Source organism: Mustela lutreola, chromosome 1 (assembly GCF_030435805.1).
Source record: "Mustela lutreola isolate mMusLut2 chromosome 1, mMusLut2.pri, whole genome shotgun sequence".
In the NCBI taxonomy this organism is placed as follows: Eukaryota; Metazoa; Chordata; class Mammalia; order Carnivora; family Mustelidae; genus Mustela; species Mustela lutreola.
Window position 1 is genome coordinate 26,977,787 of NC_081290.1, and position 17,215 is coordinate 26,995,001.

Consider the following 17,215-nt stretch of genomic DNA (forward strand, 5'->3'; position numbering starts at 1 on the left):
TAACAGCTTGTTGCTGTATTACAACACAGAGCATTCTCAGCTCGTGTTTCTCCTTCATAACTTTATATTACAAGGCTTATTTAAAATTAAGTAGTGTAAGCATTTACAGATACCTGTTGGGTGATCGTCTTGGCCAACGTCTTCTGTTAGATTCTGTAAGAAATATGTTCATTATTACCAAGAAATCACACACCACATAGCAATTATGAAAATTCATAAACATTTTCATAAACAGCCAGAATCTTCATATCTGTAATCTAAATTTTTACCAAATACACGTAAAACAACTACTTTAAACAGCTGGTAGTTTTGTCTTTTAGAGGTTGACTTACTAGCTTATTAAGGGTGTGGTAGATCTTATGAATATTTGCCAGTGTTGAGAGATGAGGGTTCAGCTGGAAGTCTTTAAAAGAAAAAGAAGAAAATTCAGTGTCATTTATTTCCCAGGCTGCCAAAACAGTGTAAAAGAAGAAAACTTAGAAATGAAGAAAAACAAATGTTTGGATACCACTGAATGGTATTCTCCATTAATCTGATACTTATTAAATAAAATACAACATGCAAGTACTGACCTATCTCTTAGAAATAAAGTCTGGCAATAAAGTCAAATTCCCAACCGAATTTGTTTAAGTTCATGAAATTTTCATGTGAACGGTAAGGAAAAACAAAAATCCCTCAGTAGTTGTAAAATCCTACCAGCAATGAACCTGAACATAAGAGAAAAATGTCAATAATGTTAGCGAATTAAAGTCACACAAATAGAAGAAAGATCTCAGAAGAAACATGTTCACTTTCTCTTTCTCTTTCCTTTTCCCCTTCTCTTCCCCGGAATTACTAATACAGTATCAAAGCAAGCTCCTGGACAGGAAAGTATAAAAAAGCATCTCAACCATTTGGCATTTCTTGCAATATATTTATTTTGTTGGCTCTTATACAAGAGAGACCAAAAATGGAACCCAAGCCCCTCCCCTCCCATCCAGCAAACACAGACAAATCAAAGGACTCCACTGCAAGCTGAGGCCAGGAGCCAGCCCAGAGCCCAGGGATAGAGCCTACAGTTACTTGCACTGCAAGATTAAAAAATGCCACAAACCCAGGAACGCAGAAGCAGAAATCATGCTCATAAACCTGTCCAAATCCAAGAACATTATCCCCCATCATCTCTAATAATTTCAGGATCACATGCTCAATCATACCCCCATCTTAGAATCCCACACAACATAAAACGTTCAACTGTTAGGCTTTTTGAACATCTAAGTTCAAATGTTTCTTGTCGCTTGCACATACATATGAGGCTACATAAATATAAGTTGAAAGTCTATAAACCATTTTATATTTGAATAAACATCAAAGAATATTTTCATAAAATATCAAGATTTATACTAGTTCCTTTACCAGCAGAAAAGTTAGCCTGAAAGTAACCTTGAAGAGATACTCTAACTCCCCCAAGTTAGGCCATTCTGATTTTTAAAAAAAGGAAAAAAATCGCCTTTCACTAGATCAGTTTCTTTGGGACATGTATTAGATGCAAAGAAAAGACCAAAGAGCAGACACTACAAGTTGTCTGTGCTGGGCTGGACTCTGGGCTGCTGCTCGGAGTCTGGAAAGCAAGCTGACTTCCCTGCCAGTATTTAGAAGGCTTTACTTTCTTTTCGAAATTGTGCCAGGAATCCAGTTCTGGGCAGGCCGGTAGAGCAGAGCCCCTGGCATTCACAAGTCACTGTCAGGAACAGCAGGCACATATGCGCGCGCGCGCGCGCGCGCGCGCACACACACACACACACACACACACACACACACACACACACACAGGTGTGCTGCTGGTCCCACCTGGTGGCAGAGATGGTCAGAGGCTCTGCTCACAGCCATCGAGAACTGCCCAAATAACCAGATTTTTTGGCTGAGAGACAACCAGAGCAGGGCCTCAGACTCTAAATGGGCTTGACTAAAGACAAGTGTTACTTGTTTAGCATCTGAATGCTTTAGCCATACTTAAGGTAAATGATGACATAATGTGGCCCAGAATCATGATTTTCCATCTTAATCAGTGCAGTTGCACAGAAGACGTTTAGGAACGCATTTGGAGTATGTGAACATATGTGTGTGCGTTTATTTACTTATGCGTATATTTAGTAAACATTGGTGGGGTCTCTAGAGCTAGGAGCAACAGTGCTCTCTGATTCACAAGAGGCTTTGGGGAGCCTGAACACAAGCAGCCCCCCTGCCCCACATTATCACCACACCATGACCTCCCCTTCTTCGTACTCTCTCAATTTCAAAATCAGAAGACAAACGATACACTCCATCATCATCTCTAAATTAAATGCTGAAATAAACTCCTGCCCACACCCCCCCCAAAAAACTAAAAACTGAAGAAATTTAAGGATCTAGATTCTGTCTTCACTGAAGCCACACGGGGGGGGGGGGGCACAGAAAAAGAGGCTTGCCAAAGATCATTCAAGCACCCAGGTTTTCAGATGCCCCACCCCCATGCTAGACTTTTTCACCACTCTGATGTTAATTCAACTGTTGAAATTCACATAAAAAAATCTAAATGACGGACCCCTGGGTGGCTCAGTTGGTTAAACATATGACTTTGGATCTCTGCTCAGGTCATGGTCTCAGGGTTAAGAGATCGAGCCTGGCATCAGGCTGGGTATGAAACCTGCTTAAGATTCTCTCTCTTGGGGCACCTGGGTGGCTCAGTTATTAAGCATCTGCCTTTGGCTCAGGTCATGATCCCAGGGTCCTGGGATCGAGCCCTCCATCGGGCTCCCTGCTCCGTGGGAAGCCTGCTTCTCCTCCCATTTCCCCTGCTTGTGTTCCTGCTCTTGCTCTCTCTCTCTCTGTCAAACAAATAAATAAAATCTGAAAAAAAAAAAGAAAAAGAAAAAGAAAAAACTCCTCCCTCTCCCTTTGTCCCCCCTTAAAAAAAAAAAAACTAAATGAATTAAAATTTCTAAATCCTTCTATACACACACACACAGAGTTCTGTACTAAAAATCACAGCCAAAATACCACTTCGATTTACGACCTCTCTGTGAAGACCGAAAGGTGATGTGAATCTCAGGACTACCAGTTATTTAACCTAAATCTCACCGCTCTTATCTATAAAATGAGATTATGATTCCTAGATAAGGCAGACATCCATTATAATGCCTAGACCATATTAAGTGTCCAATAAAAGAGACCAATTATCACTACATTCGCTAACATCATTTTCCGTATCACACCGCTATCTAAAATGGTCCCTAATTTCCACTGGTCCAAGTCAAACCCCAAAACCTCAACTCCCAAATTGGGGCCACTTCTGTGATTGAGGCATGTGGCCTGGTATGTCTTTACAGCCTATGATGGCATTTCTATATTCATATATCATCAACTGGTGTCCATGAGGACAGTCAAAGATAACCTTGACATAGTGGGAAAAAAAGACGAGCATTTAAGACCAGGTTCTACATATGAACTTTCAGCTCACAGGCAATGTGGCTAAAAGGTTTATTTCGCAAATCACACAATACACTCAGGGATTTTCCATTTCCACATCCATTGTCATCACCACCTCATCACTGCATCACCAAAAGGAAAAAGAAACCAGCAACACGTATACTTTCTCTTTAGCTTCACCAAGGAAAGCAGCAGCTAAGGAGGAGACACAAATTCAGAGAAAAAAAAAGACCAAAATGGCATTAAAAGATAAATCCACAAAGGTTAACACATATTGAATTTATGGTTCATCTGTTTAGTGCTCAGGGCAAGTAACAGACCTTGAAATCTAAAATAGATTTCACATCCTTAAGGAATAGATATTAAGGGTAAAGATCAAATGCTTTCCAGAGAACGTATTTAGGAAAGCACTAACTGATTCATAAAAATTTTCTTTTGCTCATATTTCAATTCCAAAGGATAAATGCTAGGTTAAGTCACCTTTATTCCATGATCAAATGACTCTCCACAGTAAAGCACTGACTGGGTTTCACTCTCCTCTACGACATGCAAACCCTATTATCCTGTATTAAAAGCCAAACCTGGCTGTGCAAAAAAAGCATAGCCTGCTTAATAAACAGCACGCCTAAATGAGCTGGTATTCTTACAACCATCAACAAAGAATGACTGGGATAAAGCTTCCTGCGTTTTTTGTTTGTTGTTTTGTAATTACCATTTGCTGTGACCTATATATGATAAAAGAAAGAAATGAATAACAAGTGGGGGAGGGGGAAGGGGAAGGGGCCAAAGTCCATGTCCCCAACCTACCCTAGGTATAGAGTTCCATGATAAAACAGGCCCAAACATTAGGAAGGAAACAATTATGTAACTTCAGACAATGACCACCAACCAAAAGAATCAAATTTTAAAAACGGACAGTCCTAATAGGAGTTTGTTTCCAGAAGATCAGAAACAATTTCAATTCCTAAAAATCCAATCCTTCCCTCATACCATATAGTCAGTTGTCAAAGACAGCGGGGAGATGATCTCAATTACAATAGCAACAAAAAGCAATCATACACACAAGAATAAACAAATACGGAACATACAAATGAAAAAACCATGAAAGTTCACTGAAACACACAAGTGTGAGATATCAGAGATATTACCCCACTGGAATGCAAACAGTATTATAAAAAGCAACCACTTTCCCTTTGCACTAAACTACAAATTAAATGCAATCAAATTCCTACTCTTCCTGCCTTCCAGATCTCCACCCCAAAAGAGGTGGAGAAAAGGAAGGGAGTCAGGCAGATTGATTCTAAAGTTCATCTGAAAGAATAAACACTCTGGCCTTGCCAAGAAATTGTTGAAAAGGAAGAATGAGGAAGAACGTGCCCTATCAGATAGCAATACACAGTATAAAGCAGAGGTTGGTCAATTCTTTGTAGAGGGCCAGATCGTAAACACTTTTAGCTCTGTGGGCCATGCCATCTCTGCTGCAACTGCTGGTGCCATTAGAGGGCAAAGCAGCCATAAACAACACATAAATAAATGAGGACAGCTGTGTTCCAATAAAACTTTATTTATAAAATCTAGGCAGTAGGCCGAATTTGGCCCGTGGGCCGTAATTTGCCAATGCTGGGTATAAAGGCACAATAATTACAACAGAATGGTAGATGTGCGAGAAGATAAATCAATGGAAGAGCGCTGATCAACATATGTACATCTGTGTAAACACACATACGTAATTAATATACGATAAAATGACACTCAAATCAATGAGGAGGAGAGAATCAGTAAAGAGAGGGGCAAATAGCTAGCATGTGGAACAGACTACAGTTCATTTTAACCTCACCCAGAAGTTATAGATGGAAGGGGAAGGCGTTTGAGCTGAAAGAAAATCCCTTCTCTTGGGTTCGGGGCCCTGCACGCTCTGCCTCTGCCCGTCTCTGGTCTCATCTCCTACCTGACCTCCTCTCGCTTATTCGCCTCAGCCACATGAGCTTCCCGCTGTTCTGTGAAGATTCTCCAATCTCAGGCCTTCACTCGTGTTTTGCCTCAAGCCTTCTGCTCTCTGATGAGAATATGGCTGCTCTCACATTTCCCGGGGCTGCACCACCACGTGCCTTCTTACACAACCTCGCCGGACCAACAAACAGGACCCCTTCTTCGATCTTTATCACTTTCCCACACGTTCCTTCCCTTTTTCTTTTCTTTGTATCACAGCTTTGTCATCCTCTTCTCCCTTTAAAGGGTGAGCTTCATGGAAGCCAGGACTTGGTCTTGCCCATTACTGCATCCCTAGTACCTAAAACAATACCTGGCACATAATAGGCACATAAATACTCAATGAATGAACGCAGATCAAAGGCACCAAATGTTAATTTCGGTACGTTCAGGGCATTTCAAGGGCATCCACACCATTAGACCTTCAGATGTGAGAAGCAGCATGGTAAAAGACGAAACTCATCAAGAAGGCCAAGGTGAGAACATGAAGAATCCGTGAACCCTGCTTACCAGTCTAGATTTACTCTCTCAAGGCCCAGTCTCCACCTGGGCCACCTGGGGGTATGCAAATCACACAGACAGACATGGCACATTCAAACAGCATCAATTCTACTCAGGAGTAATTCACCTGAAACAGTGTTACATGGACACAAAGACAGGAGTACGGCACACGACTTCGAGGAGATGTCACCACACCGAGCTCTGCTGCCAGGATCCTGGGGACACTGAAGTCACTGAACCTCTGCCAGAGCAGAATGTTGGTGGAGCACTGCTGTGGGTCCAGGTGCTGCAGTGTTCAATTTGGGAACTGTCTAGAAGGATCACTTGGCAGCAAATGCGTGGCATGGACGGTGGGTGGCCTAGCTTCGGAATGGCCTCTCACAGAGACCACCGGAAGTGACTGAGGCGAGGAAGGATTAGGGCCTGATTTGAGATGGGGCAGGACCAGTGGAGAGGAACAACACTGAGTACAGTGGGGCCTCCCCACACCTGCAGGGAACTCACACAAATCCGACCTCATTCACTTGGCCAAAAAAAAGGTAAAAGAAAAAAGAAAAAACAAAAGAAAGGAGGAAGAGGAGGAAGAGAGAAGAAAAGAACCTTCACTTGTCCCATAATCACCGCCCATGCTACTGAATAAGCCAGAGACAGGCACACAGATCCCATAGCTGCTCGGTCAGTCCGTTCCCACATGCTAGTCACATTTTGTGACTCTCACAACACTGGATGAGTCTAGTATTTAAAAATGTATTTTCCATAAAACATGGTCCCTAAATGCAAGCCAGCTGCTTCAACTGGTGCTCCGCTGAAGAGCCAGAGATCTGTTCCAGCGCCGGAGGAAAGAACCGGCCGTGCTGGGCTGATCTCAGGGAACCTCCAGCGGGGCACCTTCTGAAAGCATTTCCAAGGGACGTTTTTAATACAGGGGGTTTTGACCTTACACCAGGACTCAGAACTATCGTCCAGATAAGACGTGATCGCACTATCGGGAAAAACCACTATGACTGCATTCAGGAGACGGCGCGGAGGAGTTCAGTATTTCGTGTCCATCTGTCCAATTCTCCCTTTACTGGCTCAGGCAGGATCGCACAGCTGGCTGTGGCCAAGCTGGGAGTGATTCACAGATCTTCGAATTCCCAATTCAAAGCCCATCCCTCCATTCTAGCTTATTTCTAATCAGAGCGAGAACGGATCGATCTCCAGGCTCCGTTAAAGGAAAAAAGAGCAACACTCTCTCCCACTCGAAGTTGTTAAAAATCAAGTACACAAACTTAGACTAACATTTTCTTAAAAGTTACTAAAACTGGCTAAATCTAAAACAACTTACCAACTTTTTTTTGTTTGTTTATTTATTTTAGGGGGAGGCAGAGGGAGATGGAGAACTTAAGCATTGACTCCACACCAAGCTCCACAGGGGCCTTGATCCCAGGACCCTGAGATCAGGACCTCGGCCAAAGCAGAGTCAGACACTCAACCAACTGTGCCACGCAGGGGTCCCCACCACCTTTATTTAAAGGGAAGAGATGGGCAGACAAGATACCACCAACACCACCAATGTTATTTTGACTTCAAGAGCACCTCTTTCTTCTCAGCACTAACAATCAATAAAAGTATTTCATTATTTTTCTAAAGATTTTATTTATCTTAGAGCGAGAGCACACGCATGCCTGCAGGGGAAGAAGAGGAGGGAGCGGGACAGGCCTGACATGCAGCTCCATCCCAGGACCTTGAGATCATGACCTGAGTCGAAATCAAGAGTCAGACGCCTAACCGACTGAGCCATCCAGGCGCCCCTAAAAATATTTTATTATTAGCTAGACTCTAGTTGGCCCATCAGTGGGCAATACACTCAGGTATAAAGGACTTTAATGCAGCACTGTGCACAGGTATGTGCTTAATAAATGCTTCTTGATGACAATGAAAATGATGAACAAAAGCAATAAAGGCTCTTGGGGAGGGGAGGGGCAGAATAATGACCATGTTAATGACAAAGAAGTGAAACAAAAATCAGACAAAAATTAAAGGTTATCAAAATCAGCATTGGTCCTGAATGTTTCTCAGACAGATCCAGAACATGAGCGAGCAGAGCCTGGCCTCTCTAACTGGGGTACAGAACGCTCAGGGGCTCTCCAAGTTACAGGTTATATGGCCTGTTCTCCTGAAATGTTAATTTTACTCAGTGATAAGGAAAAAAATAAATACTCTGTTATCAAAGTCAAGGGTGTATGGTAGCTGAAATGTATTCTTCAGGTTTGCCTTGTCTCCTTCCTTCTAGAAACAGGAGCCCTCTTTCCTGTGGGCTTCAGACAGACAGAATGAGAATGCCAGTGATGTCAAGAAGAGACCCCTACCAACCTATAAAGAGAACACGTAACAATGTCTGATTTCAGTCAATAAGATTTCAGATTTGTTACTGCAGCATAAAAGAAATTTAAAAAAACAAACAAACACCCAAGTCTTCAATAAGTCCTTACAAGGCCCTACATGATCTGACCTAAGTCATCTCATTCCATTATCCTTGCTCACTCCATTCCAGCCACTCTCTTCCTTGAAGATGCAAGTGAATTCCTACCTCAGGGCCTTTGCATTTAATATACCCTCCACGTCAATGACTTCTGGTGTTCACAAAGCCTGGCAGCCGACTGCACTCCCTATTCAAATGTCACATCATCAGAGAGGCTCTCCCCACTCCCTATCAAAAGCAGCACCTCCTCCCCCCACCAGCTTTAGATTTCTGTTTGTGTGCTAGGTTTGCAGTTCAGCTTCATCCCACATGCCCCTCTTTGCTAGGAAGTAGGAATCTCTCTTTTATTTTTTTTAAAATATTTTATTTATTTATTTGACAGAGATGATAAGCAGGCAGAGAGGCAGGCAGAGAGAGAGGAGAAAGGAAGAAGCAGGCTCCTCACTGAGCAGAAAGCCCGATGCGGGGCTCAATCCCAGGACCCTATGATCATGACCTGAGCTGAAGGCAGAGGCTTTAATCCACTGACCCACCCAGACGCCCCAGGAATCTCTTTGTAAAATGCCTAAAAGCGCCTGCCTCATAGGGATATCGCAAGGCCAGAATGAGTCCATGATGTGATGGGCTTAGAACAGTAGCCAGCACGAGGTAGGCACTACTGGGGATGCACTATCAGCCCAGCGCCCTCTTCCCCACAGCCCAAACCAAGCCTGCCAGTGAAGCCTCTTTCAAACTAATCCAGCAGCTGCCCATAGAGAATCACCTGGGAAGCTTGAAAAAACGGCCAGGGCCACCATCCGGATGGGAGTGGGGTCACTGATGTTTCAGCAGCCCAGATGATTCTAATAAGCAGCGAGAGACGGGAGCTCTAGCCCCACTCTGGACTCAGTCCCCAGCCTGCGGGCAGCCAACCTGCTAACGGGACAAGCTCCGCATGCTACAGACCAGAATCTAACTCAGTCATTGGTACCCCAGCAGCGCATTGAAAAGAACCAGAGCAAGATCCAGGGAAAAGATGACGAAACTGAAAAGCCAGGTGAAAATGAGAAACCAAGTAGCAGCGGGAAGATATTAGCATCTCTCTCTTCATCAATAAGTATTTGCCACTTTACAAGGCACAAAAGCCAGAAGGTGAGGCATGGCAAGGGGAACCCGGATAGGGGGTGGGAGGCAGGTCATCGTGGGTGACTCAGCGTTTTCACGGAACACAGGCTCCAAAATGAAAGGCATCCAAGCATACCGCGGCTGGCTTTTTCCTTGGGGCTCTCCCAGGACCCATAAAAGAGGCTGCGAGGAGAAGCCATCCGGCGCAGAGAGGCAGCGTGCCACCTAGCCGCGTCATCCACTCCGCGGCCTGTGCCTGCCAGTGCCATCTCAAAGGAGCCGGCCACTTCAGGACACCCTGCATGGCTGCACTCCAAGTGTGACAAGGTACAAGGGGCCCTAGATTCATTCCCTGTGCCCCGCCTCAACCACTGAGGAACACAGATCCACTCTACAGTTCAGAGGAAAAATCATCCTTTAATCTCACTGATGTGACGAGAGTTCTGCTGCTCTGGCGTCGGAAAGGCCTGAGCTAGAGTCTCAGCTCTGTGACATTCCAGCGGAGTGACCCTGCCCGTGACCCAGTCTCACTGTGCCTCAGTGTCCCCATCTGTACAACTGCTCTAATGGGCCCCTTTGCACAAGGCTTCTGTGACAGTGAAAAGAGATGGTGCCTAAGAAGCACGAGCAGAGCACAGGCCCATCCCATGAGCCCATAAGGTGCACTGTTTTACTCCCCTGTTATTATCAGAACATAAAAGAGACTAAGACACACTGAAGCCAGATCAGAAAGTAAAGACAAGGCCGAAGGGATGACAAGGTGACAGGTCATTCAAAGTATGACACCAACAGCCAGCTGCCTGGACTTGAATGTATAACCATCGTCTTCAGCTTCCTGTTTAATTAAGAACAAGTAATCTGTGGTCAAATTTTGGGAATGGCATTTGAAGAAAGGGATATTAAAGCGGCAAAGGACTTAATCTCAACTACAGAAAAAAAAAAAAGAAAAAAATAATTTCAAAGATATTATATGAAAACACATTAGTAGTTCTACTAAAAGGTAAGGGGTTTGGGTTTTGTTTTTGGGTTTTTTTTTGGTTAAGGTTAATTTACTTATTTGAGAGAGAGCATACCAAGAGGAAAGAGTGGCAGGGGGTGAGGAGAAGAAAATCTTAAGCAGACTCCTGGTGAGCACAGAGCTCAATGTGGGGTTCAATCCCACGACCCTGATATCACCACTTGAGCCAAAACCAAGAGTCAGACGCTTAACCAATGTGCCACTCAGACGCCCCTAAAAGGTAAATTTTATGTTTTGTAGCTTTTCTGCAATGTTGTCCGGTATCTTCTATATTTAAAAATACTACAAAAAGTGTACTTAGAAAGTAGTTAACACAGGTCTGTTTAAAATTAAGACCCCAGAAGACTAAAATGCCGACATCACTAGTGAGTTAAGGAATGCAAGACTTCTCTTTGCCATGATCAGTTCCCCACTTAGAATCAGTTTTTAAAACCTACTGTCATTGAGGGGAAGACGACAGAAACAAGAGGACAGGAGGGATGGGAAAGAAGGAACTCCTCCTACATCCTGATGCTACTGGGGCCCCTTCTAAGAACAAAAGAACCAAAATGGGGATGACCACATCAGCTGGCTCTGCCATCAACATTCACAGGCCAAAGACAAAAATAGAATGTTGAGTTCCTTGGCACTGGTGGGGCCCCAGACCCTGGAGTCAGAATGCCCGAGTGAGAATCTCCATTCACCACTTAGAAGCTGTGTGACCTTGAGAAGATTAATTAACCTTTCTGCACCTCAACTTCCTCATCTGTAAAATGGGCGCACTAACAGTACACAATCTGCCTCTGCGGGTGGTTGTGAGGACTGAATGTATTAACGAAGGCAAAGCGGCTGGAACAGCCCAACAATCACCACCAAACATGTGTCAGCCCCTCCCCACTCCCCCTTGTTGGCCACACTCCCTGCGCCCTGCCTGTGGCTTTTCTCCTCTCCTCTCTCTGCTCCCTCTTCTCAGCCTTTCACGACCAGTTCCTGCCCACCCTCACCTTCCCCCCTGCACCCCAGCCTACCAACGCCCCCTTCCCCAGCCCCAGTTCTCAGTACTTTGACCCTTGCTATCTCTTTCCCTGGGAAAGCACCCCCCTCCCCCACCCCCAGGGGTGGGCACATACAAAACTTTTTCCTCAGCGGGGAAAACTTCAGAAGTGAAACCCACATGATAAATGCTAACCCTTCCATGAAGTCTAATTTTAATGACTTCCCATTTATTTCCAAAGCACTCTGGGCAACCCAACCAACCTAGCTGCCACCATGCCATACCTAAGCTGTCCATTACTTCTCTGCCTGCACCGCTGAAGCCGCCAGAAGAAGCTCTTTGGAACACGGGGCCCCAACCCCAAACCCCCAGTCACGTGTGTTACGGCACTGCCTGGCAACAAGAAACCCTCACATGTTTGGTGAATGACTAAGTGAGGGAATGCCTCATTTGGTTCTTTCTGATAACCTCTCTTCCTCTCCAGGGTCTCCTTTTAAAGCCTAACGAGGACAGTGTCATTACACAGCAATCATGAGCAACTAAAACAGAAGAGAGCCAAGCACTTCTCTTAACTGTGTTTGTTTTTTTTCTCATTTAATCCTTGGGATCACTCTGATTTCACCTCCTACCTCCTCCTCTCTGCCCAGCTCCCCACTCCACTCCAAGGCCACCGGCCTCTATGGAATTCCTACCACAGGTCTGCTCCCTCCCAGAGGCCCTGCATTCCTCTTCCCACCGCCTGGAATGCCCCTCACTCCCAGCAGTGACCCTGCTATTAAAAACTACAACATCCTCCACTCCACTCCACTCCCCTCCGTGCTCACGCACCTGTGTGCCCCACCTCCTGCTTTATCCTTCTCTACAGAACTTCCAACCACACTGTATGGTTTACGGGCTTACAGGCTCCCTCCCCTAAGCCATACTGAGAACTTCACAAGAGACAAGAAGAGGGCCTGGTACATGGTAGATACTCAGTAAGCAGTGTAGACCGAACAGCTCCATACCCTGCGGTAGGTACGCTTTAGGCGTAAGGACACAGGTGTGCACTCAGAGAAACTGATGAGAAACTCACCTGCGGTCACGCAGCTAAGACATAACAGAGCAAGGATAAGAATCCAGGCAATCTGACTCCAGGGCCAACTCTAAACTATTAAGTGTCTCCCAACCTGACCCAGATAATAGTTAAAAGGCATCACATTCAGGGAGCAAATGCTAGCCATCTGTGTCTTTGGGTGGTACAGAACAGCCATCCACTGGAAAACTTGAAAAGGATGAGTAACTTCACTCTAGACAGTTCCATGTGGTAAAGCACTACCGGATTTATAATTTATATAGCACTGAGAGTTTTTCTCTGGACTTAATAGTTCAGGGAAAAAAAAAAAAAAGGAGAGATTTATCACACCTTTTTATACTGTAATATCCCGATGAACAGCAAGATGACAGATCATCAACTAACATGAAGGCGGCTTCCAATGACATATACGAAAAGCCAAAAGTTGTGGTAGGAGATGGAGAAGTACAGACTGCAAGGGAACACACAGGAACCTTTGGGGGGTCAAGAAAACATTCTGGACCTTAATTTTAGTAGCAGTTATGCCAGTATAGATATTTATCAAAATTCATCAAGCTTTACACTTAAAATAGGTTCAATTTTATAGTATGTCTAGGATACTCAGTAAATACTAAAAAGCAATAAAGACTATCAGATAGAGTTCTACCCAAAAAAAGGCACAAAGAATATTTCCAGGCTAATACTCCCAAATTAGATCCAAAAAGACACACCAGAAGTTAGGCATTATTAGCTCCTGAGCATCACACCTCTCTCTCTCTCTCTTTTTTTTTTTTAAGGACAAAGAGGTGATTGGAAAAAGACAAGCAGTAAGGAGCTCTGTATAATGAGATCCAGCAGCGTGGCTGATGTGCAGCTCAGAGCCCGCCTGACCATTGGCAAAGGCGGTGCCCACAACTGACATTGACTGTGTGCTCCTTCTGTCCTTTGGGTAACCTCAGATCAGGACCCTAGGACCCTGAACAGAGTCCAGTCGGGGCAGTAAGGCACATCACAGCTCGTCTCTTCCAGAGCCTCTGCCCCATCTTGACCAGTGACAGGTACGGATGTTCAATCTGTCAGGATTCTGAGTTTCCAGCATCAGAAACCAACCAGCTAATAGAACAGGACCGTAATTTCTTTTTTTAAAGGGCCATTGGTTAGTTCACAGAAGGACTAGGAAATCCAGAAAACTAAGTCACACAACTTAAGGACACACAGCAGAGCACATGGACACAGCCAGAACTGGCCTGGCCCCTGGGACCAAAGCCGGCAGCTGCCCCCCACTATCTGTCCCCTCCAAAGGGCCTCCAGGCGCTCCCTGCTTCTTTCCAACACTTGCCTCCACCTTCGGATTCACATTCTGGTGGGCGTGTCTGAGCAGCCTGGTCTGCAAAGGTAGGAATTTCCCAATCAGGGAAAGAGCCAGGGCCCTTAAGACTAATGATGCCCACCACGAACAGAAAAGGATGACACGCCATCATTGGGAATACTAGTGACAGCAAGTAATAAAAGGTTTTCAAAAAATATTTACAAGAAAAAAATCCTCAAAGAGGGAACTTAAAGGAATCATAACCATAGGTAATGCTACTTGGGGAGGGTGGGAGTTTTTTTCATATCATTTAGTGTTGTACTCAGTATATTAGTTTCAAAAACTACAAGCCTACCTTCCTAAATTGAAAATGACTCATTAAGAGTGTTTTCTAATTAAAAAAAAATTCAAATCCAGAGTAGCAAATACTTTGTCTGCTAGAATAAAGGACACAAGAGAAAAAAAAGTCCTTAGCTCTGAAACAGTGATGTGATAATCGCTAAAATATATGATTCTACTTAAAGCATATTTTTTAATTTTATTTTTTTAAGATTTTATTTATTTATTTGACAGACAGACATCAAAAGTAGCAGAGAGACAGGCAGAGAGAGAGAGAGAGAGGAGGAAGCAGGCTTCCTGCTAAGCAGAGAGCCTGATGTGGGGCTCGATCCCAGGATCCTGGGATCATGACTTGAGCTGAAGGCAGAGGCTTTAACCCACTGAGCCACCCAGGCACCCCAAAGCATATTTTTTAAATGTATGTTCTGCTTAAAAGAATAATTCTCAAGAGGTACTTCTCCTAACCCCAATCTCAGAATAAGAAAAAAGAACAAGCTATGAAAAGCTATTAATACGAATTCAAGATGACCAACTATAGAAAGATATCTGCGTCAATATCAGATCATCAGAAAATGCACCTCCAACTAACAAAGTTTATTTTCTAAATGAAAAAAGCCTTCCAGTGATCTCAATGTGTAGTTAACATGAAATAAACCCTATGGACCAGAATCTGGCCATAAAAGAAAAAGGGAATGTCAGACCTGTCAAGCCCTGCCTTAACCTTATCTACACAAGACTTACATACCAGATCCAAAATGGAAGCACGCATTTTCACACACAGACTCCGGGGCCCTTAGTCCATCAACAGCATTTTACTTGCTCCTTGAGAATTTCTTCATGCCACAGACATTCTTCAAAACTGGTATCTTTGGGGCACCTGGGTGGCTCAGTGGGTTAAGCCTCTGCCTTCAGCTCAGGTCAAGGTCTCAGGGTCCTGGGATCGAGTCCCACATCGGGCTCTCTGCTCGGCAGGGAGCCTGCTTCCTCCCTCTCACTCTGCCTGCCTCTGCCTTCTTGTGATCTCTCTCTGTCAAACAAATCAATAAAATATTAAAAAAAAAAAAAAACCTGGTATCTTTGCACGTATTTAAAAAGAATGATTGTTTAAATTGGTGTGCTTATGGCTGACTTTGTCAAAAAAGACCGAATGAATAAGTAAGAGTTTGTATTCCCTGAAGAGACAAACTGAAGATAATGAAAGACAATTCAGAAGCATGCTGGATAGCACAAGGGAGAACTAAAATTTTCCAGATAATTCACTACTTAAGAGTTGACCATTTAAGTTCAATTCAATACCTATTTGAGGCCCTAAACAAAGTGCCATCGCGGATGAGAAATGGATACCAACAGACGGTCCTGGATCTCAAAGGGGTAAGACTCTAATTGTGGAAGGGACAAGTAAACGAGCAGCTATTGCTGTATTAGACAGAACTGAGAACAAAGGTAACCCCAACTCTGGAGATTCAACGGAGGGACAGGATGAGTCTGCTAGAGAGGGAACAGGAGCCCAGGAAAGAACAGTTCTGCAGAAGCAGCGCTGAGGGCAGCGGGCAAGGAGGCCGCAGTGGGCAGGGGGTGGCAGGGGGCAGAAACGGAGCTTGAACCGCACAAACCAATTCATCCCCAGGTTCCGAGGAGTCTGCATTTCATTAAGCAAACAGGAGCCCTTGAGGTTTTGTGTGGGGCAATCCTAAGGACAAAGGTGATTAAACTGGTGATGCAGAGGACAAAGTGAGAGGGGCTGAGGCTAGCAAAAGGATTACTTCAGATTAACAACAAGATGGGTGAGCCCTAGGACAGCAGCAACAGGTAGGAGAGCGTTCCATGGGGGGAGGAGAGGCAGTCTCGCTCTCACCAACAGCCAGGAAAACGCGAGGATGCGTTATTAAATGGATTGCGAATGAATGAAATTAGTCTTGTTTTCCTCTTTGTTTGGACTACTAGGAAGCTCAGAACCAAATATATTGCCTATTTCTAACATATGGCAAGCAATTATGTGCAGCCTGTAAGTCTATGGTTTATTTTCCTTCTGTTTTTTAAATTTACTTATGAGAGAGAGACAGGAGGTCAGGAGGGAGAAAGAATTCCAAGGAGACCCCATACCGAGTGTGGAGTCTGACCCTGGGATCAATCGCACAACCCCCAGATCATGACCTGAGCTGAGATTAAGAGTCGGACGCTCAATTGACTGAGCCACCCCAGCGCCCCTAATTTCCTTCTCTTTGCAGGCTTTTATCTATACTTAGTAAGTTACCTTTAATTATTTTTAAATGAGGCAGAAAATAAATTGACGTATTAAAAAAAGATTGAGACCAAGCCAGAGACAGCTGGACAAAGTAGCTGGATCAGGGATATAACCTGTAGGCTGCCAACCCAGAGCATTCTCCTCACTGCTCTACCACTCTAACAAAGGCCACATCTCCCAAAAGAAACTGAAAAAATGCCAGACTTCCAGTTTTTCAAACTTCCTTACAAGTAGCAGTGCCATGAAATCAGTTCTCCCCAACAAAACTGAATGTGAAGTCTCCAAGGTGACCTCCTAGAAGACTCCTCTCTGCTAGGAGGGCGTTATAAGAAAACATCTTCCTTCCTTCCCTGTCTCACACAGGCATGATGTCTGGGGCCACAGCAACCACATTGCCAACATGAAGCAATGAGCCCGAGGCTTTCCATAAGCCAAAATACTAAAAATAGAGGAATAAAAGGATGCAAAAAGACTAGAGTCTTCAAAAACATCATTCAGACACTGCACCACCTTTACAACCAACTATTTTCTACACTTCTTGCTACTGGACAACAATAAATTCTGTTATCTATGCCATTTTTTGTAGTGTATTGTTACTTCCCAATGATGGATACAACACTGGTCAAATCATGAGTTCAGTTTCTGACAAGCTGATTTTTATTCTGCTTAGTTAACAAGATCATTACTCTTGAGACGAGAAGATGCAGACATGAATTACAAACATGTATTGCAGTCAAGAAGAAAGCAGTAATCTGTAAGAGCTGTTGGGGGCAGC

At 44.2% G+C, this 17,215-nt stretch overlaps 1 protein-coding gene across 7 annotated transcripts in view; it reads right to left on the bottom strand.

The window, feature by feature from the left end:
• The window catches only part of DCUN1D4 (defective in cullin neddylation 1 domain containing 4), an 80,468-nt gene that overhangs the window by 50,117 nt on the left and 13,136 nt on the right, over positions 1 to 17,215 (bottom strand). For 6 of the 7 annotated variants that reach the window (XR_009350796.1, XM_059161707.1, XM_059161716.1 and 3 more), the window contains 2 exons: positions 333 to 403; positions 114 to 153 (listed from right to left, as the gene is read on the bottom strand). Coding sequence is in view for 3 of the 7 variants with exons in the window: in XM_059161707.1 (XP_059017690.1) it covers positions 114 to 153; positions 333 to 403 (111 nt within the window). In the remaining 4 variants the exon portion in view is untranslated. Of the gene's footprint in view, positions 1 to 113; positions 154 to 332; positions 404 to 572; positions 789 to 17,215 lie in introns of those variants that run through there. The other variant, XM_059161738.1, reaches the window with a different exon arrangement.